The 18,476-nt window shown below is 40.7% G+C and overlaps 1 protein-coding gene across 1 annotated transcript in view; it reads left to right on the plus strand.

Annotated features, from left to right (window-relative positions):
* LOC124789031 (ATP-dependent lipid A-core flippase-like) overlaps positions 1-18,476 on the plus strand; it is a 99,516-nt gene that overhangs the window by 35,528 nt on the left and 45,512 nt on the right. Inside the window, exon 3 of the mRNA XM_047256319.1 lies at positions 3,072-3,215. Within this exon, the coding sequence (XP_047112275.1) occupies positions 3,072-3,215 (144 nt within the window). The remainder of the gene's footprint in view (positions 1-3,071; positions 3,216-18,476) is intronic.

Here is an 18,476-nt window from a genome sequence, read left to right on the forward strand (position 1 = left end):
AACGATATAAGAACATAAGTCTGTGGCACAGAATAAAAACACTACTGTACTATGTGAGCTGCACACGAGTTTATGTTGGCAGCACTCCATGAAATTTAAACTAGTTTTACGTCCCTGTATGGCATCCAATCTGAGATGAGCATTATAAAAAGTTATCACACGGAGTGATTTTTTCCACTGCATACAAACTCTAGGGACTGATTGATGAGAGGATACAGAGCAAAAGAGGTCTAACAAACTTACGACCAGAAATGCATGGTTTCCAGGCAGGAGACCATTTATTCAATCATACAGTTACAGAGACTGCGGTCTAATACACGTTGTACCATGCAGCCACAGATACAGTATGTGTTGAAAATGGTTTCCATATGCCTCGACACATGCGTGTAAGCACCATAACAATTTTTTGTCTCACATGTTCACATCGGCCAGGCTGTATCTGAACACTGTGAAAAGCAGCATCAGTATGCTGCTCCAGTGTCTCCACATCTGGAATGGGCTGTGCATACGTGATACTTTCTAGATAGCCCCATAACCAGAAATCGCACAGGTTGAGGTCCGGTGAATGAGCAGGCCACGCAACCAGACCTCCTCGTTTGATCCACGACAAAGTGGGCTGGAGTATCATCACATAGCAGCCACATAAACCTTCGAATTATCAATGGCACTTCTTCCAGCAGGGGAGGCAAAGTCACTCACAAGAAACGACGATTGTACCGGCCTTTTTAAAAGCTGTGGAAGGAAGACTGGTCCCAAAATACAGTTGTCAGTTATACCGACTCAAACACTTTGGCTGCTCCAATGCTGATGATTCGCTGTCATCATACCATGGAGGTTTTGCATACTATCCCACGGATGACTGTTATTACAGTTAAAGATACTACTTCACATAAAGGTAGTCTCATCCGTGATTAGGATGGAAAACACAAATCTTGGAATCTTTGTCACCTGGTGAAGAAACCAGTGACAAAACTGCGCTCAATGTGGACAGTCTGTTGCCACTAAGCCCTGCACACGATGAAGTGATAAGGGTAGTAACGATTGTCATGGAGAACGTTCCACACAGTCACCTGGCTTACCTGGTACTGGTGTGCCAACTGGCTGGTACTGACACGGTGGTCGCCTTCCTCAGTGTTAATCACATTTTCCTCCAAGTCCGGTGTCCGAACGCTTTGGGTATGTTGTTCATGATTTCCTGCTTCTTGCAACGACCCTGTCCCAGGCAAACGGCGCAACACTGTTGCAGACATGTCCATGACATATGGTTATGCCAAGAGAGTTCCCCCAATCACTACCCGCCATGGCCTGAAGTCATACCCAATGGCTGCCCACAGCACGATACCAGAACGCCATTATGCCTCTCCAAAATAATGGAGAAATGGAACCCCTACCTAGATCGCCAAAAACTCGCTTCGCTGGCAATGGCCATATGTGGCAGTGCACAACTACTATTCGTTGCTGATCACAATACGACGCCATTCATCAGAAATTTATGCTTTCTGGTAACAGCACCACTCCAGATGCAGCCAATTGTGTTGTGGTGTTAATGGCAGCCTAATTGTGGGACAGCAATTCCCTAGTATGGCTGCTGCTAGTGGTTGATCAGTGGTGTGGGATGACACAAAATGCAGAGAGTACATTGCTTGTTCTTGGGTGGGAAAAACAGGTGTGAAGGGTTTACAAAGTGCTTGGTGTAGAATATTGTGATCCTTCCTTGTGGTGGTTAGATGTGATCGACTGGAATCGCAGTGACGAATCTGTCTGTCCTCACGTTCTCCTGTAGTCCAACATCAGGCCACTGTCAAGTTCAAGTGCCCTAAAAATCTGGATAATGGATGATTCTGTCAGCTGGCCAAGTCGAGACTCACATTGGGGCCCCTCTCAAACACTGTCAGGTACCAATAACACTGTCTCACATGAGCTGTGGTGTAGCTCTGTGTACTTCACAGCGACCATTCAACATCTGATACTGTTTTACACCCCTTATGTACCCTACCAGGCCTGGTCCCAGCCGTAAACACAAACAACACTAATACACTCTGGTGGCCATTCTACTCATCATTTCCAAATCCACAAATGGTCTGTAAATGTATGAAGTTACGTTGGTATCACACCATGACTTCTGGGTGCTCTCCTTTTCCTTTTTTTTTTTTTTTTTTTTTTTTTGTCAGGCAGTGTAGCTGAAATAATTTTTGCATTGAAATTTAATAGATAATAAAAAAAAATTTGGGTTAAATTTAGAGATGAAGAAGAAAAACTTGCAGTAAATGTTACAACAACAAGCTTTACTTAACAGTAGTTCAGTTCGTTTACACAAGTGATTTGCTTAGAAGTCAGGTTTCATTCAGGTTACCGACATGATGGAATACTTCCCACGAAATTTACTGAATCTTAATCCATTACATTTGTTCATAATGTCTCATTACATTAATTCCACTGAATTCTTTAATTAATATCTTTCTTTTTGCTTCACTTTCACTTCTTATCTGTCATTGACACTTATATCACTTTAATAAGCACAATAGTCAACACGACTCACTTCACTGAATATTGTTTCTGTAGCCCACCACACCACACATTTGAACTTGACGCTGGATATCTACCCTCTAACCGCTACTTAAACTGACTAATGGCAAAACGCGGACACGCTCAGCTTGAAAAACACTGCATTATCGAGACGACGTAACCCAGGGGAAGCCCACCTTCCGAGGATCTTGACACACACAACGTAGGTGTTCCCGGAGGGTAAGGGAGGCGAATGAGGGCAAGAGGAGACACTTCTCCCCTGTCCTCTGAATCTGGAGTACAGAATTTTTATTCATTAGGGAATTCTCATACGCTTCCAGAAGTAATTTCCCATGATTCCAGGAAACCTCTTGTTTAGCCAATTGTAGCATAATGTGACTCAAGGCATGATACGTTTCGAAACAGATCAACTCATCTATATCACAAATGACAGTTTCAGAGTCTTACCCCTCCATCCCTCCTCCCTCCCCCCCCCCCCCCCCCACACACACACCGGATAAATTTCTGCAGACTCTCATGCTTACAGAGTGTGTGGTGTGGTGCAGGGCTACGCCACAGTGCTGGATGGGCGGGTGACGCTGACGCCATCGCAGCGGCTGCGGCTGTCGCTGGCAAGAGCAGTGCTGCGGGACGCGACAGTCCTGCTCGTTGAGAACCTGCGCAAGGTCGAGGACGATGACGCAGAGGCGGTATGCAGTGTTTACCTCACCGAAAAAAAAAAAAAAAAAGTGTGTGTGTGTGAAATCTTACAGGACTTAATTGCTAAGGTCATCAGTCCCTAAGCTTACACACTACTTAACCTGAATTATACTAAGGACAAACACACACACCCATGCCCGAGGGAGGACTGGAACCTCCGCCGGACCAGACGCACAGTCCACGATTGCAGCCCCTTCGACCGCTCGGCTGATCCCGTGCGGCTACCTCACCGACTTTCTTGTCTCAACTGACTACTCGCGACAAGGGAGTCTACTGCAGCGCCCCAGGCGTTTTATTCCTGTACGGTGTCTCGCCTGTCATGAGCGATCGTTTTCGTTTACTCCACAGCGCCAAAACAGCATAATTATGTTGTGAGTGTGTCTGCTGTGCAATTTTGCGCCTTGGTAAAAGCAAAGCTATACGTTACCAGCGCTTCTTTACTAAAAAATCGAAATATAGTAACAGAATGTAGGGGCAAGCATTGATAATATTGTGTAGAGTGAATTAAAGATGTTTCTCCTTCACATCTCCTCCTGCACAGTGGAGGAATGCTTGAGTAGCGATAGTTAGTCATTTTAAAGAAAAAAACGCTGTAACTAGATAGCATGTAGCCATACAAACATTATTTTTAGTTGCGTATAACTTTCCTACCTTTTTCTGTTCGTACGTTCCACATCATAATGTTTGTCGTGAATCTGATCTATGGAACAAGTAACTAACTAAATAACTTTAATAATTATGTAAGTAAAATTCATAGTCGATAATTTTCACAAAGGTCATATGGTAAATTTTTCACACTCTTGAGAGCAGAAAGAATAGGAAATGTTTCGTCCAAACATTTCAAAACATCTACATTCATCTTCTCGCAAAACTATACACTCACAAAAACCTACAAAAATATTTAGAAGAAGTAAATGGTGACTTTTCGCTTTATTCTAAGTAATTTGTTTTCTTTCTAAGGGGCAAATATCAACGAAAATTATGTTCTTTAGACAGATACGCCTTTTTCACGTATGAAGCAGTTTTCATTGAAAAGCGTTCATCTATTGACATTCTTCTTTATGAATTTTGTAGGCTTTTTGTTTGCTAAATGGAAGCACCTATTTGCTTTCAGGTATTTCATCTCTTTTGTGGGAGACCACTGTTAGGAAAATTACCATGTCCTCGTGAAACCTTTTCAACGTGCCACGAAAAAAAAGAAGAGATTAAGAAGACAAAGTATTAAAGTACAAAATCCACGACCATAGCAGGAGTGCTCTTGGTGAAAATAAGCTAACTTCTGATGATAGCAGACGATGCTACAGTCCCATGTTTCTGCGCATGCGCAGTCAGGGAGATAGTCAAGATTTAGAGTGGACACAATCAAGTAACAGTTGGCTGCACTGAACCAGTCGCAGTTTATTAGCCGTAGAGTTGCTAACGAGAGCATGACGAGCATCCACCACAAGCAGTAGATTTTGACCAGAAAGTCACTTGTGTAAAATGGTCCTTGCGGTCCTTCCCAACACTTTGAAGCAAGCACACTCCATCACTCGTGTTTACAACATTATAATTTGCCCTTTCCAAAGAAGGTAGTTGCCGACAGGTGCTGGGAGGATTTATGCACAGACCAATTAAGGCGGGCCTAAGGTGCTGAGAGACAGCGTGCTGTCAACAAAGACATGTTCATATAGGTCGTTGGAGCACCAAGAACCTCAGGTTAACGGCAGAATTATACCACTTTCGTTTAGGGCCAGAGACTATTACACAGTACAGGTATTCAATGCAGTGGATACTATATTCATTCAGGCATATTCATATTTTGTATTGTAATTTGCAGTATGCCATTTCTAGACAACGGCCCATTGAAGATTTATCATACACACATCACACTTATAATCAAATGTCAGTTAACGACGCATTAACGATATAAGCCATCAAGAAGTACTGTGATAACCAAGTTGAAAGACGGAAATTGCATGTCTGCAACATAGCATGATGGATAATGTTGTGGATTACAGAGATGAAGTAAGTATAATAGCAATGAACTGGTTGCTCCATTGACCACTCACATTTAGTGTGATGTAGGAGAAGTTTTATTTGTCCTTGGATCATATTTTATAATTACATTAGACATGTCACGATCATACATCATAAAAAGAAACTTAGCAAGCTGTCAATTATCTGGATGCAGATTATCCATTTTACAGATTATACGTGCATAGTTGTATGATTTTTGAAAAAATAAATCACCCCAAAAGTATCTATTACAATTATCGTGAATATTATTGTTTAGAGTAACTGTGGTGGATGTGACTCATTTTTTACCATCAGGAGATGAAACGGGGCGTAATGTCAAAGTTGGACACTGCTGAAATATTTTTCTCCTGTTTCCCATTTCACCTTCTGGTAGATGTGGGGACTCTGCATCTACATACATACCCTGTAAACTGCTGTGACGTACATGGCAGAGGGTACTTACCATTGCATACGAGGCTGTCAAAAAGTTTCCTTTTGAAGGCTAGACAGTCCAGAATCACTATGCCATTCATGCAAAATTGCCATTAGCATTGAGTTAATCATACCACTGATGCTCAAGGTTGATGATGCCTGTTTGATACAATGCCATGTCCATCTCCATGAAGAAGTCTTGTAACTGCCTGCTGCACATCCTCATCCAACAGGAATCGTAGACCCTTCAAAACACTTTTTAAGGGACCGAAGGCATGATAATTGTATGGAGAAAGGTTGGAGATAGGGTGGGCACTCGAGTGTCTACCATGTGATTTGGCATAACTTCTGCATAACAACAATTACAATATAGGGACTTGCGTTATCATTAGGCAGGAGCACCCGCTGTCACAGTGAAAGGGTACAGTACCGCCCGACATTGAAAATAGGTACAACATACTTCATTATTCTTGTCAGAACAACATATTTTTTGTAAAAATAACTCAATTTAAATTAATACAGCGAAGCCGGATACCAGTGTGGGAAAGAATGACAATTTATTTATTTGATTGATCACATGTGCACTCCCACAAAATAAATCCCTACATCCAATTTGGAGAGATCTGTGAAATGAATGAATGTATGGTTGTCTGCTAACTGCAGATGTGAATATATGATCATCTTTGAGACGATCCTTTGGCCACCTTTGGTGGAGCCAAAGAGATGAAACTTACCGGAGCTTTGAGCGCCTGAAATGTGGCTGACCAATACTGTAGCATGGTCTTCCCCCACCTCGACAGAGGTGCAAGATGACCTGAAGAACGGCCATGTTTCGGCACTCTGCCGCTGGATCTTGTGCTGTTAAGACCTGTCTTAAGTGTGTTCCGTAAAGACAAGAGTGTGGAGACATGGTATGCATGTGGAATATTTAAGAGTAGTTTGAAATAATAATTTCTCCATTTCAGGAACTTTTGTGGGGAGAATTAAATGTCAGGCAGGTAATATTAATGGGATCATAGTAATCTTCGGAAGTGACCAACGGTCACAATGAAACCACGTGTAGCAATAAGTTGAAATACTTCCGTGTGCTTAAGTTAAGCTGAATTACTAGCGTGTGTACTATAAGTTGAAATATTAAAGAAATAGCATGTGCAGGACTTGAAATTTGAGGCGAGTACTTCCACGTGGTGAGTACTGTGTGTGTCTCAATCTGTGTATGAGACAAAGGATAAAGAGAAGTACTCGTCCATGGTATCAGTTGAGGACTCGTGTGTGTGATGAATATGTTCCTAATATTACTTTGCGTGTTATGTTTCCTTGTGACGCTTGATTCAAACTATAATACTCTGAGAGATAAGAAAGGTGAGTCAGCCGTCTATCCAGCAACGCCATTTGGCTTGCATTGCACAGGAAGACGTGCATATATCTCCAGAGTTCATAGTAGGAAAGTAGAATTACGAAGTGGGGCAGTGTCGTGTGAAACTGGGATAAATATTAATTGAAGTGGGAAAGCTGAAAGTGATAATGTTGTGACTATTCCCTGTGTTGTATTTCATGTTGTAGTGTGGTGTATGTCATGTAATTTGAGTATGTGTGGTTTGCATGGGAGAGTAGCAAGATAGTTTCGTTCCTTTTGTACTGCTCAGTCTGGAGGAAAGTTTCGTGATGATGGTTGTGAGAGTCGAAGTGTGAGATATACCAAAAGATCCACCATCCTATCCAAAAAGTGCACTGTAGCGTTAAATAATTACGAGACCATAAGGTAGAGAATCACCAATGTAAAGCCATGCCCACTGGGCGGAATTTCTCATGTGTTATTGTTGTAGGTTATAGAATTTGTGTGTTTAGGTTATAGAATTTATCGGAATAAATAAGATAGTGAAAAGAAAAAGATTGGTGGCCTTTTCCTTCGAATTGTGTATTGTCATGATATCCAGAATTTATAATGTGTGCGCCACTCATATTCAGTGCGATGGCCACGTGTCAATAAAAGCCGTTAAATAAAAAAAAAGAAAATGTGGTATTGCCAGTGTGTGGTGAACAGTCAGAGTTCTGTAAATTACTGATAGTCAGATGTCCGTTTCCGTTGCGTATTATTCATATAGGAGGATAATTTGTAACTTAATTGTGAGTACGAGAGTTCATGTTACTCGATAAATAAGAATGAATCCACTCGCTTGGCAAACCACTCATCTTGCAGGCCTGACTGCTTGATGCCACAGTATGAGCAAGGCGTGTGGGTGCCTCTCTTAATTTCGACCCTGCCAGGATATTTTTTGCTGTTAGGGTTTGCTGTTAAGATTTTTTTATTTGATGGAATATATTGTGATGGCGCTAAGAAGTAAAAATTTTTTTTGTTTGCAATTTCTTTCTGGATTGGTGAGGATCTTTTATTTTTTTTATGTAATTAATTGCTATATGGTCCAAGGCTGGAATATCGTTGCATAATTTTTTTTGCGTAATGTCCGTAGTAACTAGGTCACAGTCGAAAAGTGTAGTCACCATGGAGAATAGTGATTCTGGGGTGAACGTAGCAGTGCAGCAGGAAGTAGGTGTCGACCTTGGGTTAATGAGCGAGAACGGTAAACACTCGGAAGGGGCTGAATTGTTCAGTGGACCGCGGCTAGGTGATCCTTTAAGCGGAGGGCTTTGTCCACAACTGGGGGCTTTTCCTGACGACGTGGGCGAGCCGGGACTAGGTCAGGTATACAGTGAAAGTGAAGCTACCCCTGGCGAAGCTACGGTTTCTCAGGCGAACGAGGTGAGCGCACCGAAAGTAGCAAATGACAATGTGCTACTGCAGTTTTTACAGAGGATGGATAGAGATAATAAGGAGAGAGATAGGTATAATAAGGAAAGATTGGAAGCGATGGATAAAGATAATAAGGAGAGAGATAGGGAGACTAAGGAAAGATTGGAGGCAATGGATAGGGGAAATAAAGAGGCAATGAGGAAGCTACACACAGTTATCGATGAGCGTCTATCCACAGTTCATAATTGGTTAGATGAGGGGGAGAAGAATCTGGATGCGTTGAAGCAAGTATGTGATGCTGTGAAAGAAAAAGCCAATAATTTGGAGTTACGAATAAGTGCAATAGAGAGTGATATTACAGAACGTAGGGACGTGTTGCCAGATGAGCGAATCAAAGAGATAGTGGAGGACTTACTTGCAGATAAACAAGGGGCATTAGACAGCGTGGAAGCTCAAGTCACCCAGCAGGAAGTGGCGCTAAATAAACACAGGGATGAAGTTGCGGAGGTAGTGGTCAGAATGAATACGATTAGCGCAGGTGTAGAAAAGATCAGTATAAGAGGCAAAACAGGCTCTGACAGTACGCAGCGAGAGGTTTATGCCGACCAGGAGGAGATACAATCACTATTACAGTTTAAAGAGGCACAATTAGAAACAAATAGGAAACATAGGCAAGAACTAGCACAGTTGCAATTAGCGTGCAGAAGCGAAGGTGAGACACCACCAGGTAGACTGCAGAGGGAGAGTGAGATAAAAACGAAAATAGGCAGAAAGAGGAAGACGAACTCAGAGAGTTAGAAGAACAGTTGTGTCGGATAAAACAGGTGGCAAACCCAACTGGGTATAGTCCAAGGTCGGAAAACATAAATGCAGAAGAAGAATGTAGGAGGCACTTCGTGTCGGTACGAACGTGCACTTGTTTTCCGGATCCCGACAATTACCAACATCCATGCCTGTGGCTGTCTCAATTTCAAGATTCATTACCTTCATCGTGGGGACCGCTCCTCAAAATGAAGTTTGTGTGTAACCATTTGAGGGACGAGGCTAGAGCAAAAATGCAGGAAGTTATTAAAGACTGTAGTAGTTACAAGATATTTTGTGACAAGTTTTTAAATGAATTCTGGTCAAAAACTAAGCAGGACCAGGTTACGCAAAGCATATTGATGATGTCAAATTGTAATGAAGGTGGTATAAGAGATCCAGTAGCATGCTATCAGGAAATGCTGAGACGAAATAGGTATTTGGATGTGCCATACGAAACTGGGGAGCTCATTAGGATCTGTATAACGAAGTTGCCAGTGAGATTGTGCAGAGATATAGTGATAGCAGGCAGAGGCTTAGACGATTCCGCGTCATTTCGGCACTTGTTACAGGAACTGGGTAATGAGAGCAATATCGTGAACGGAAACATGACTCATAGGTCAGACAGAGTCAAGGATAGGAACGGCAGAAACTATCAGAATGACAGGAGAGCATGGAATCCTGGCATTTCTTTCTTGTCGTAATAGATTGATGGATAGGAGAAACTAATCCAACATACCAGCCCTCAGCATCTTGCCTTAAAACACATGCCGCTGGCAATGAAAATTGTCAATGTAGCAGACATACTCTACTGATATGTAGGAATGCAAATACCATACTTCTGATCACAAAAAAAAAATACCAGTAACGGCATCTGTTAGGCTGGTCTCTCAGAGCAAAATTTGCAAATTTTTATTTGGAACACTAATGTAAAAGGACTGTTTCCTCAAAACAAAGCAGTTGCTAAAAAAAAAAAAAAAGTTATGTAATAATGCCAATGAGTCCAGTTTAATTAGTGCGATTTGACTATTGCAGGTACTTAACACATAATGTAAAAAGTCAACATTGTGATCGAAGTTTTTAGATTAGCTGCCATCTGATCTATAGTATGTCATTGTCGTGGTGCTGCGTATGGTTGTTAAGAATCTGGTGTTAGTGAAAGAGGCCATTAGCACCAAAGTTTCTAACACTTGGGCTGTCCCATCTCTCCCAGCTTGTATACTCTCTGCACACATTTAATTTTCATGTAAGCTCAGATTCCTAACTAGCAAATTCTTTGCTGTTTATAGTAGACCACTCAGAGTGAGGTGGATTGTCCATGAAAATGCTGTACTGATTGAGACAATCAAGGGAAAACAATCGTGTGGGCTTCATCACATTTCTAACATCAAATTATGGAAAAGGTAAGTGTAGATCGAAAGTAGGCAAGTTATGGTAGGTAGTCAGTGTATTTATTTGTGGTGTGTAATGTTGTGCAGGGTCAAATCGAACATAAGAATTTTCAGGCGGGATGTAGGAAGTATGATGGAGTAGACTGGTCGAATGAGTCATGAACAGGAGTCGACAGAGTGGTATTGTATGTATTGTTTGTCATATGAATAAGGATCAAGCAGAAACGACGTGATGATTAATGAGTGGATAAATATGGTAGATAGAGAAGCGACGTGATAAATAGTAGTGGATAAAGGTGATATTTAAGAAGAGAAGCGACGTGAAGCAGTGTGATTAATAGAGAGAGATTCGACGTGACGAAACAGTGGTAAATAAAGGTGAGTAGAACTAATAATGTGGAGATGTCTTAGATGTATGTTACAGAGAGGCCTGTGTATGCTGCAATCGAGATTGATGCGAATGGCGAAGGAAGACCAGAAAATGACGGAGTAATCGATGGCCGGAGAGCCAAAATACGAATGAAGAGATGAGGACAACTGCACAACGTGAAGGGACATAAAGGGAGTATGAGATCCAGATGGTGAAAGTTGTGGAATACTGACGTAAGATGTAATATAAGTGTAAATCTAGTTCTTACCATAACATTTGCAATATGAAAAAAATAACTTTTGTTGTTGTTGTTGTTGTTGTTGTTGTTGAAGCCTGGTACCAGTATAACTAATCAAAACGGTACCAAGAATGTGTACAGTTATTTTGCAGGATGAATAATTTGTGTATTTTTTGTTCTTAGATGAAATGTCGCAATTCTAAGTTGATATTTAGCAGGATGAATAATCGGTAAAGTGAATGCAGAGGTAAGCCGATGGAGAGAGGTGCCAGAGTGAAAGGACGAATTCAGAGACTGGAATGCTATCTCCGAAACAGCTTCATGTGTTATGTGGTTGAGTATAAGGGAGCAAAGGTTAGTGTATTAATGGATTGAATGAGAAGGAAAATGTGATGTCTGGTGAGTGAGAGTCATAGAGTAGTGTGATCAATGCGCACACTCCTGTAAAGGGGATGCTACCGATCCATAACTAAAACATTATTGCTTTATTGTTTGATTTGGATGAACCTCGATGGCAGGTCAGGATCTGACATCATGTGGATGATTCATACATGTCCTAGAAATGTTGTTACATATAATAAAAAGGTAAAATATATAAAGAGATACTAATTTCAGTCTGTCACAAGCACAAAGGAGCATTGTATGTTGTATGTTTAGAGTCATCAGTTTCTAAAATGTTTATTGTGTTAGGATGTTAAAGTAGTTTACTATTTAATAACATGTGGTAGGTAATTGTGAGCTGTGTAGATTATTTCTTATTTTTTTGTTAGAACACTTTCAAGGGGTATTAATTTCAGTCTGTCACAAGTGCAAAGGTTCACTGTATATCGTAGTTTTAGAATCAACAGTTTCTAACATTTTCACTGTGATAAGATGTTAGAGTAGTCTACTATTTGATATTGTAATTATGAGCTGTATAGATTGTTTCTTATTCCTTTTTTTTTTTTTTACACTTTCCATGTTTTGTATGAGGGACGACAGGTACAATCAATAGCACAAGTGTGGGCTGAATATAGAAAAGAGATAAACGTTGATGTTGTATGTGTAGAAAACTAGGGTGTATGATTTTATGTTTTTTAGAACAAAGATTCTTTTATTACCAATGTATCTAATAGATCATACATGTAATCAATGAGTATTTAAATACTGTAAGAATATCCTTTTGTCTGTAATGTTGCGAGATGCACGGAAGGGTCTGACTGATTGGGTGTCGTAGCGCTGAGGTGCCCACGCAGAACGCGCCCATAACTACAAAAAAAATGCGGGAGGCCAAGCTGACGTCGCCATGGGAGAGGTGACAGAGCCGCGGCACTCCCCACTCCACTGCCGGTCGGGGTACACTCCACGCGCCCGCTACAGCAGGTCAACGGCCTGGGGCGACACGCACGTACCACTGGCCATTCATAAGTTCCGCCACCCTTACGACTGGGGAAAGTATCCCGCGGAGGCAACAGCGGGTGGTTTCTTCTGCTCTACAGCTCGTGCGGCGGCACCACGGCAGAATGAACGATGCGGGGCAGAGTCCGGGGGGCATTTTTTTACCAGCAACTATTAACTAGTACAGGACTGTGGAGCCGTGAAACAAGATGACTGCTCATATGTCTCCATAAGGTGGAAAGTGAGGGACTGGTGCTTCCACGTTGTGAGTGGTGGAAAAGATTTTCTCTTTAGCAGACAGGACGATTGTTTTGTTTTGTCTTGACCACTGAACGGTGGGATCTATAAACTTTTGGCAGTGACTTGTTAAGTGTGCTTTGTGAATTGCATGTGGGACGCTTGGTATACTTAAAGAGGACAGTTGTCGTTTGGTGACTAATTATTGTATGAACGCAAGAAACTAGAGTGGGACATTGACATTTGGGTTTGTAGTAGGAGACATTTCTTTAATTGGTGTGGGAATAAGTGCTGTTTGTTGGAACTTACAACTTTTAATTACACCATGAACTGAAATGACAGAACCGTGGGTAATAATAGTTGTAGGGCCATTTCTGGACGACCAGATTCGTGTGGATGGTACTCTGAGAGTGACTATGAGATTTGTGTTTAATGTGTTCAAAATGCCGATTTGAGTGACTTAAAGACTTTCGTCCAGGTAACCATGGGAGAGCTTTGACGCTGAGACAGTGTTTCTAGGGAACCTGTCAGCAACTTTTTTGACCCCAAGAAAATCACAGAATGAAATGATTCCGTGTGACTCGCAAGATAGGGATTAATGTATTTGTACTTGTAATTGTGTAAATTTTTTTATATGTTTCATTCCTGAAGGGACAGCAAGTGTAATTGTATTTCATTAACATTTGTATTTAGAATAGTTAGTGTTTTTTTTTGTTTGTTCTGGGTTACCAGTTCACGTAGCATGTTTATTAGAATATTTGGTACAATGATGCTTTAATTATTAGCCAGTGGCGTAATACTAACGTAGCGGCTGTTGTTGCATTGGTAAGTAAGGTTGTCGCAGGGGACACGAGTTTGCATTGCACAGCAAATATCGGAATTAACTGATGCATTTTGATATCGTGGACAGTAACGATGTTGTTGGTGTGTTGACTGAAGCCACTTATTTTCATTATCACAGTGGTGATATTTCACATTAAAGTGCAACGAAGGCTAGTCGAAATGCAAGTTCTTGTCGTCTGAATGTGTAACAACAGAGAAATGAGCAGTAGAGTAAGATACAAGAGCTACTGGTGGATTCAAGCACTTATTGCTAACTATTTATTACATGTATTGATCAAAGTTGATGGACTGACTAGCTCAGCAGCAGGTATTTGTACTGGTGGACAAGGATAAGGTTAAACTCACAGTCGAGTAGTGGTGGCAATTGCTTAAGTGATGATAGTTAATGAGGTATGACATGATGTCTTAGACTGACTATATTACGTAACCAGTATGTAACTTGTGGTATATATCATTGTTTTTCTTCTCAGTTTTATTTCTCTGTACGTTTGATGTATATTTTAGAATAATGGTATGGAGCCTGACATTATACATGTAACTTGTGTACGCAATTTTTTTTCTTTTGTTGATTTTGTTTTGTATTTAGACTTTGCTGTGTAAAGATTATTACAACGCAATTTATGAATGTCAGATTACTTGTTCTGTGTTTGGACGGTTAGCTATTTAAAATTTTATGAGTACAATTAGTATTTTTTTATTTGTTTTAGAATTATTGAAGTTTGGATTACTCATAAAAATAACGAAGATCTCAGTAACTAAGCAAATTTTTATCTCAACATTATTTTTTATTTGTATGAGGTAATGTTTTATTTGTCATGTGGATTGTTGTAAATTTGTATATGTACGTTACTCCGGATTGTGGAGAGTACAATAATGCAACAACTGTGTCAATAATTTGGTAAAGTAACAGCATTTGGTCGTCTATTTGAGGTCACCAGGGGCTAAGGTCCCCTCCTGGTTATTATGATGACTTGCTACGTTTGTTCTAATACAGCTTTCTTAAAAAAATGCTCGGAACTACCTCGCATTGCAAGGATAGTGCTGTGCCATTTTTTTCTGCACGGGTAGCCGGTGGTGAAAGGGTACAGTACCGCCCGACATTGAAAATAGGTACAACATACTTCATTATTCTTGTCAGAACAACATATTTTTTGTAAAAATAACTCAATTTAAATTAATACAGCGAAGCCGGATACCAGTGTGGGAAAGAATGACAATTTATTTATTTGATTGATCACATGTGCACTCCCACAAAATAAATCCCTACATCCAATTTGGTGAGATCTGTGAAATGAATGAATGTATGGTTGTCTGCTAACTGCAGATAGTGAATGTGAATATATGATCATCTTTGAGACGATCCTTTGGCCACCTTTGGTGGAGCCAAAGAGATGAAACTTACCGGAGCTTTGAGCGCCTGAAATGTGGCTGACCAATACGGTAGCATGGTCTTCCCCCACCTCGACAGAGGTGCGAGATGACCTGAAGAACGGCCATGTTTCGGCACTCTGCCGCTGGATCTTGTGCTGTTAAGATCTGTCTTGGGTGTGCTCCATAAAGACAAAGGAGTGGAGACACGGAATTCATGTGGAATATTTAAGAGTAGTTTGAAATAATAATTTCTCCATTTCAGGAACTTTTGTGGGGAGAATTAAATGTCAGGCAGGTAATATTAATGGGATCATTGTAATCTTCGGAAGTGACCAATGGTCACAATGAAACCACGTGTAGCAATAAGTTGAAATACTTCCGTGTGCTTAAGTTAAGCTGAATTACTAGCGTGCGTACTATAAGTTGAAATATTTAAGAAATAGCGTGTGCAGGACTTGAAATTTGAGGCGAGTACTTCCACATGGTGAGTACTGTGTGAGTCTCAATCTGTGTATGAGACAAAAGATAAAGAGAAGTACTCGTTCATCGTATCAGTCGAGGACTCCCGTGTGTGATGAATATGTTCTTAATATTACTTTGTGTGTTATGTTTCCGAGTGACGCTCGATTCAAACTATAATACTCTGAGAGATAAGAAAGGTGAGTCAGCCGTCTATCCAGCAACGCCACTGGGCTTGCATTGCACAGGAAGACGTGCATGTATCTCCAGAGTTCATAGTAGGAAAGTAGAATTACGAAGTGGGGCAGTATCGTATGAAACTGGAATAAATATTAATTGAAGTGGGAAAGCTGAAAGTGATAATGTTGTGACTATTCCCTGTGTTGTATTTCATGTTGTAGTGTGGTGTATGTCATGTAATTTGAGTATGTGTGGTTTGCATGGGAGAGTAGCAAGGTAGTTTCAGAGGTAGTGGGTTATGCGTGTTCCTTTTGTACCGCTCGGTCTGGAGGAAAGTTTCGTGATGATGGTTGTGAGAGTCGAAGTGTGAGATATAGCAAAAGATCCACCATCCTATCCGGAAAGTGCACTGTAACGTTAAATAATTATGAGACCATAAGGTAGAGAATCACCAATGTAAAGCCATGCCCACTGGGCGGAATTTCTCATGTGTTATTGCTGTAGGTTATAGAATTTGTGTGTTTAGGTAATAGAATTTACCAGAATAAATAAGATAGTGAAAAGAAAAAGACTGGTGGCCTTTTCCTTCGAATTGTATATTGTCATTATATCCAGAATTTATAATGTGTGCACCACTCATATTCAGTGCGATGGCCACGTGCTGATAAAAGCCATTAAATAAAAAAAAAGAAAATGTGGTATTGCCAGTGTGTAGTGAACAGTCAGAGTTCTGTAAATTACTGATAGTCAGATGTCCATTTCCGTTGCGTATTATTCATATAGGAGGATAATTTGTAACTTAATTGTGAGTACGAGAGTTCATGTTACTCGATAAACAAGAATGAATCCACTCGCTTGGCAAACCACTCATCTTGCAGGCCTGACTGCTTGATGCCACAGTATGAGCAAGGCATGTGGGTGCCTCTCAACAATTTTTCCGGACAGTGGTTTTCGACAGACATGCTGTCCCATAAACATTCTTCATTCTTCGATGGATGTCTGTCTGTGTTTCCTTCAGCAGCCAAGGAAAGTATAAGAAAATGTTGGTCCTGTTTGGACACATTTGGTAATAACATCGCCATAGGTCACTTTTCCTCATTTACCATATACGTCCCAGAAAGACACAAATGTGACATTAATCCCTTGCCTACATGTTAGTGCTTATGTACCGACATCAGAGTCACGTTACGTTGCGTATGCACTGCAGCAGTGCCCTCAAACAGAAACTGTTTGATTGCCCCTTACGTAATTTATTAGTGATACTTCCCATGCCATTCACTTATGAAGCAATGAAAGAATGACCATTTAAATGCCCAGTGCACACAGTAATTATTCCAATCTTGTCATCATGCCCCTAAGTGTGAGATATTTAGCGGGTCATAGTTTATTCTTAGTCATCATTTAAAGCTGGTTCTTGAAACTTTGTAAGTAGGTTTTCTCAGGATTGATTGTGTCTATTTTCAAAAGCCATTGAAGCCAGGGAAAAATTAAAATTATTCCATAGCGCAATGTTGAATAATAGACAAAATCTCAAGCTAAAGGAGGCCTTCAAAATTTATCAAGAATACTATAAAAATTTATTAATACAAGCCATGAGCATCTATGTTGCAAACAAGCTTCAGGCTTCACACAATGTTACTACCGGTGTCTGGGGAGTGATAAACAATTTTAGAACAGGCAGACACAAATTTTATATTGATTTATTGATCACAATGGGATGGTAGTACAAGACCAACTTGAAATTGTTAATATATTCAATGAATATTTTTTTCTATAGGGGAAACAGCCAGTGACAAACATAATAACCTGCAGAATAATTTTAAAGGCACTCCATCTGAGCATAGCATATATCTAGCCCCACAAATTGCAAAGAAATAATTCTACATCTACATCCATACTCCGCAAGCCACCTGACGGTGTGTGGCGGAGGGTACCTTGAGTACCCTATTGGTTCTCCCTTCTATTCCAGTCTCGTATTGTTCGTGGAAAGAACGATTGTCGGTATGCCTCTGTGTGGGCTCTAATCTCTCTGATTTTATCCTCATGGTCTCTTTGCGAGATATACGTAGGAGGGAGCATTATACTGCTTGACTCCTCGGTGAAGGTATGTCCTCGAAACTTCAACAAAAGTCTGTACCGAGCTACTGAGCATCTCTCCTGCAGAGTCTCCCACTGGAGTTTATCTATCATCTCCGTAATGCTTTCGCAATTACTAAATGATCCTGTAACGAAGCACGCTGCTCTCCATTGGATCTTCTCAATCTCTTCTATCGACCCTATCTGGTACGGATCCCACACTGCTGAGCAGTATTCAAGCAGTGGGTGAACAAGCATACTGTAACCTACTTCCTTTGTTTTCAGATTGTGTTTCCTTAGGATTCTTTCAATGAATCTCAGTCTGGCATCTGCTTTACCAACAATCAACTTTATATGACCATTCCATTTTAAATCACTCCTAATGCGTATGCCCAGATAATTTATGTAATTAACTGCTTCCAGTTGCTGACCTGCTATATTGTAGCTAAATGATAAGGGATCTTTCTTTCTATGTATTCGCAGCACATTACACTTGTCTACATTGAGATTAAATTGCCATTCCCTGCACCATGCGTCAATTCGCTGCAGATCCTCCTGCATTTCAGTACAATTTTCCGTTGTTACAACCTCTCGATAAACCACAGCATCACCCACAAAAAGCCTCAGGGAACTTCCGATGTCATCCACAAGGTCATTTATGTATATTGTGAATAGCAACAGTCCTACGACACTCCTCTGTGGCACACCTGAAATCACTTTTACTTC

This window comes from Schistocerca piceifrons, chromosome 3 (genome assembly GCF_021461385.2).
Source record: "Schistocerca piceifrons isolate TAMUIC-IGC-003096 chromosome 3, iqSchPice1.1, whole genome shotgun sequence".
Lineage (NCBI taxonomy): Eukaryota > Metazoa > Arthropoda > Insecta > Orthoptera > Acrididae > Schistocerca > Schistocerca piceifrons.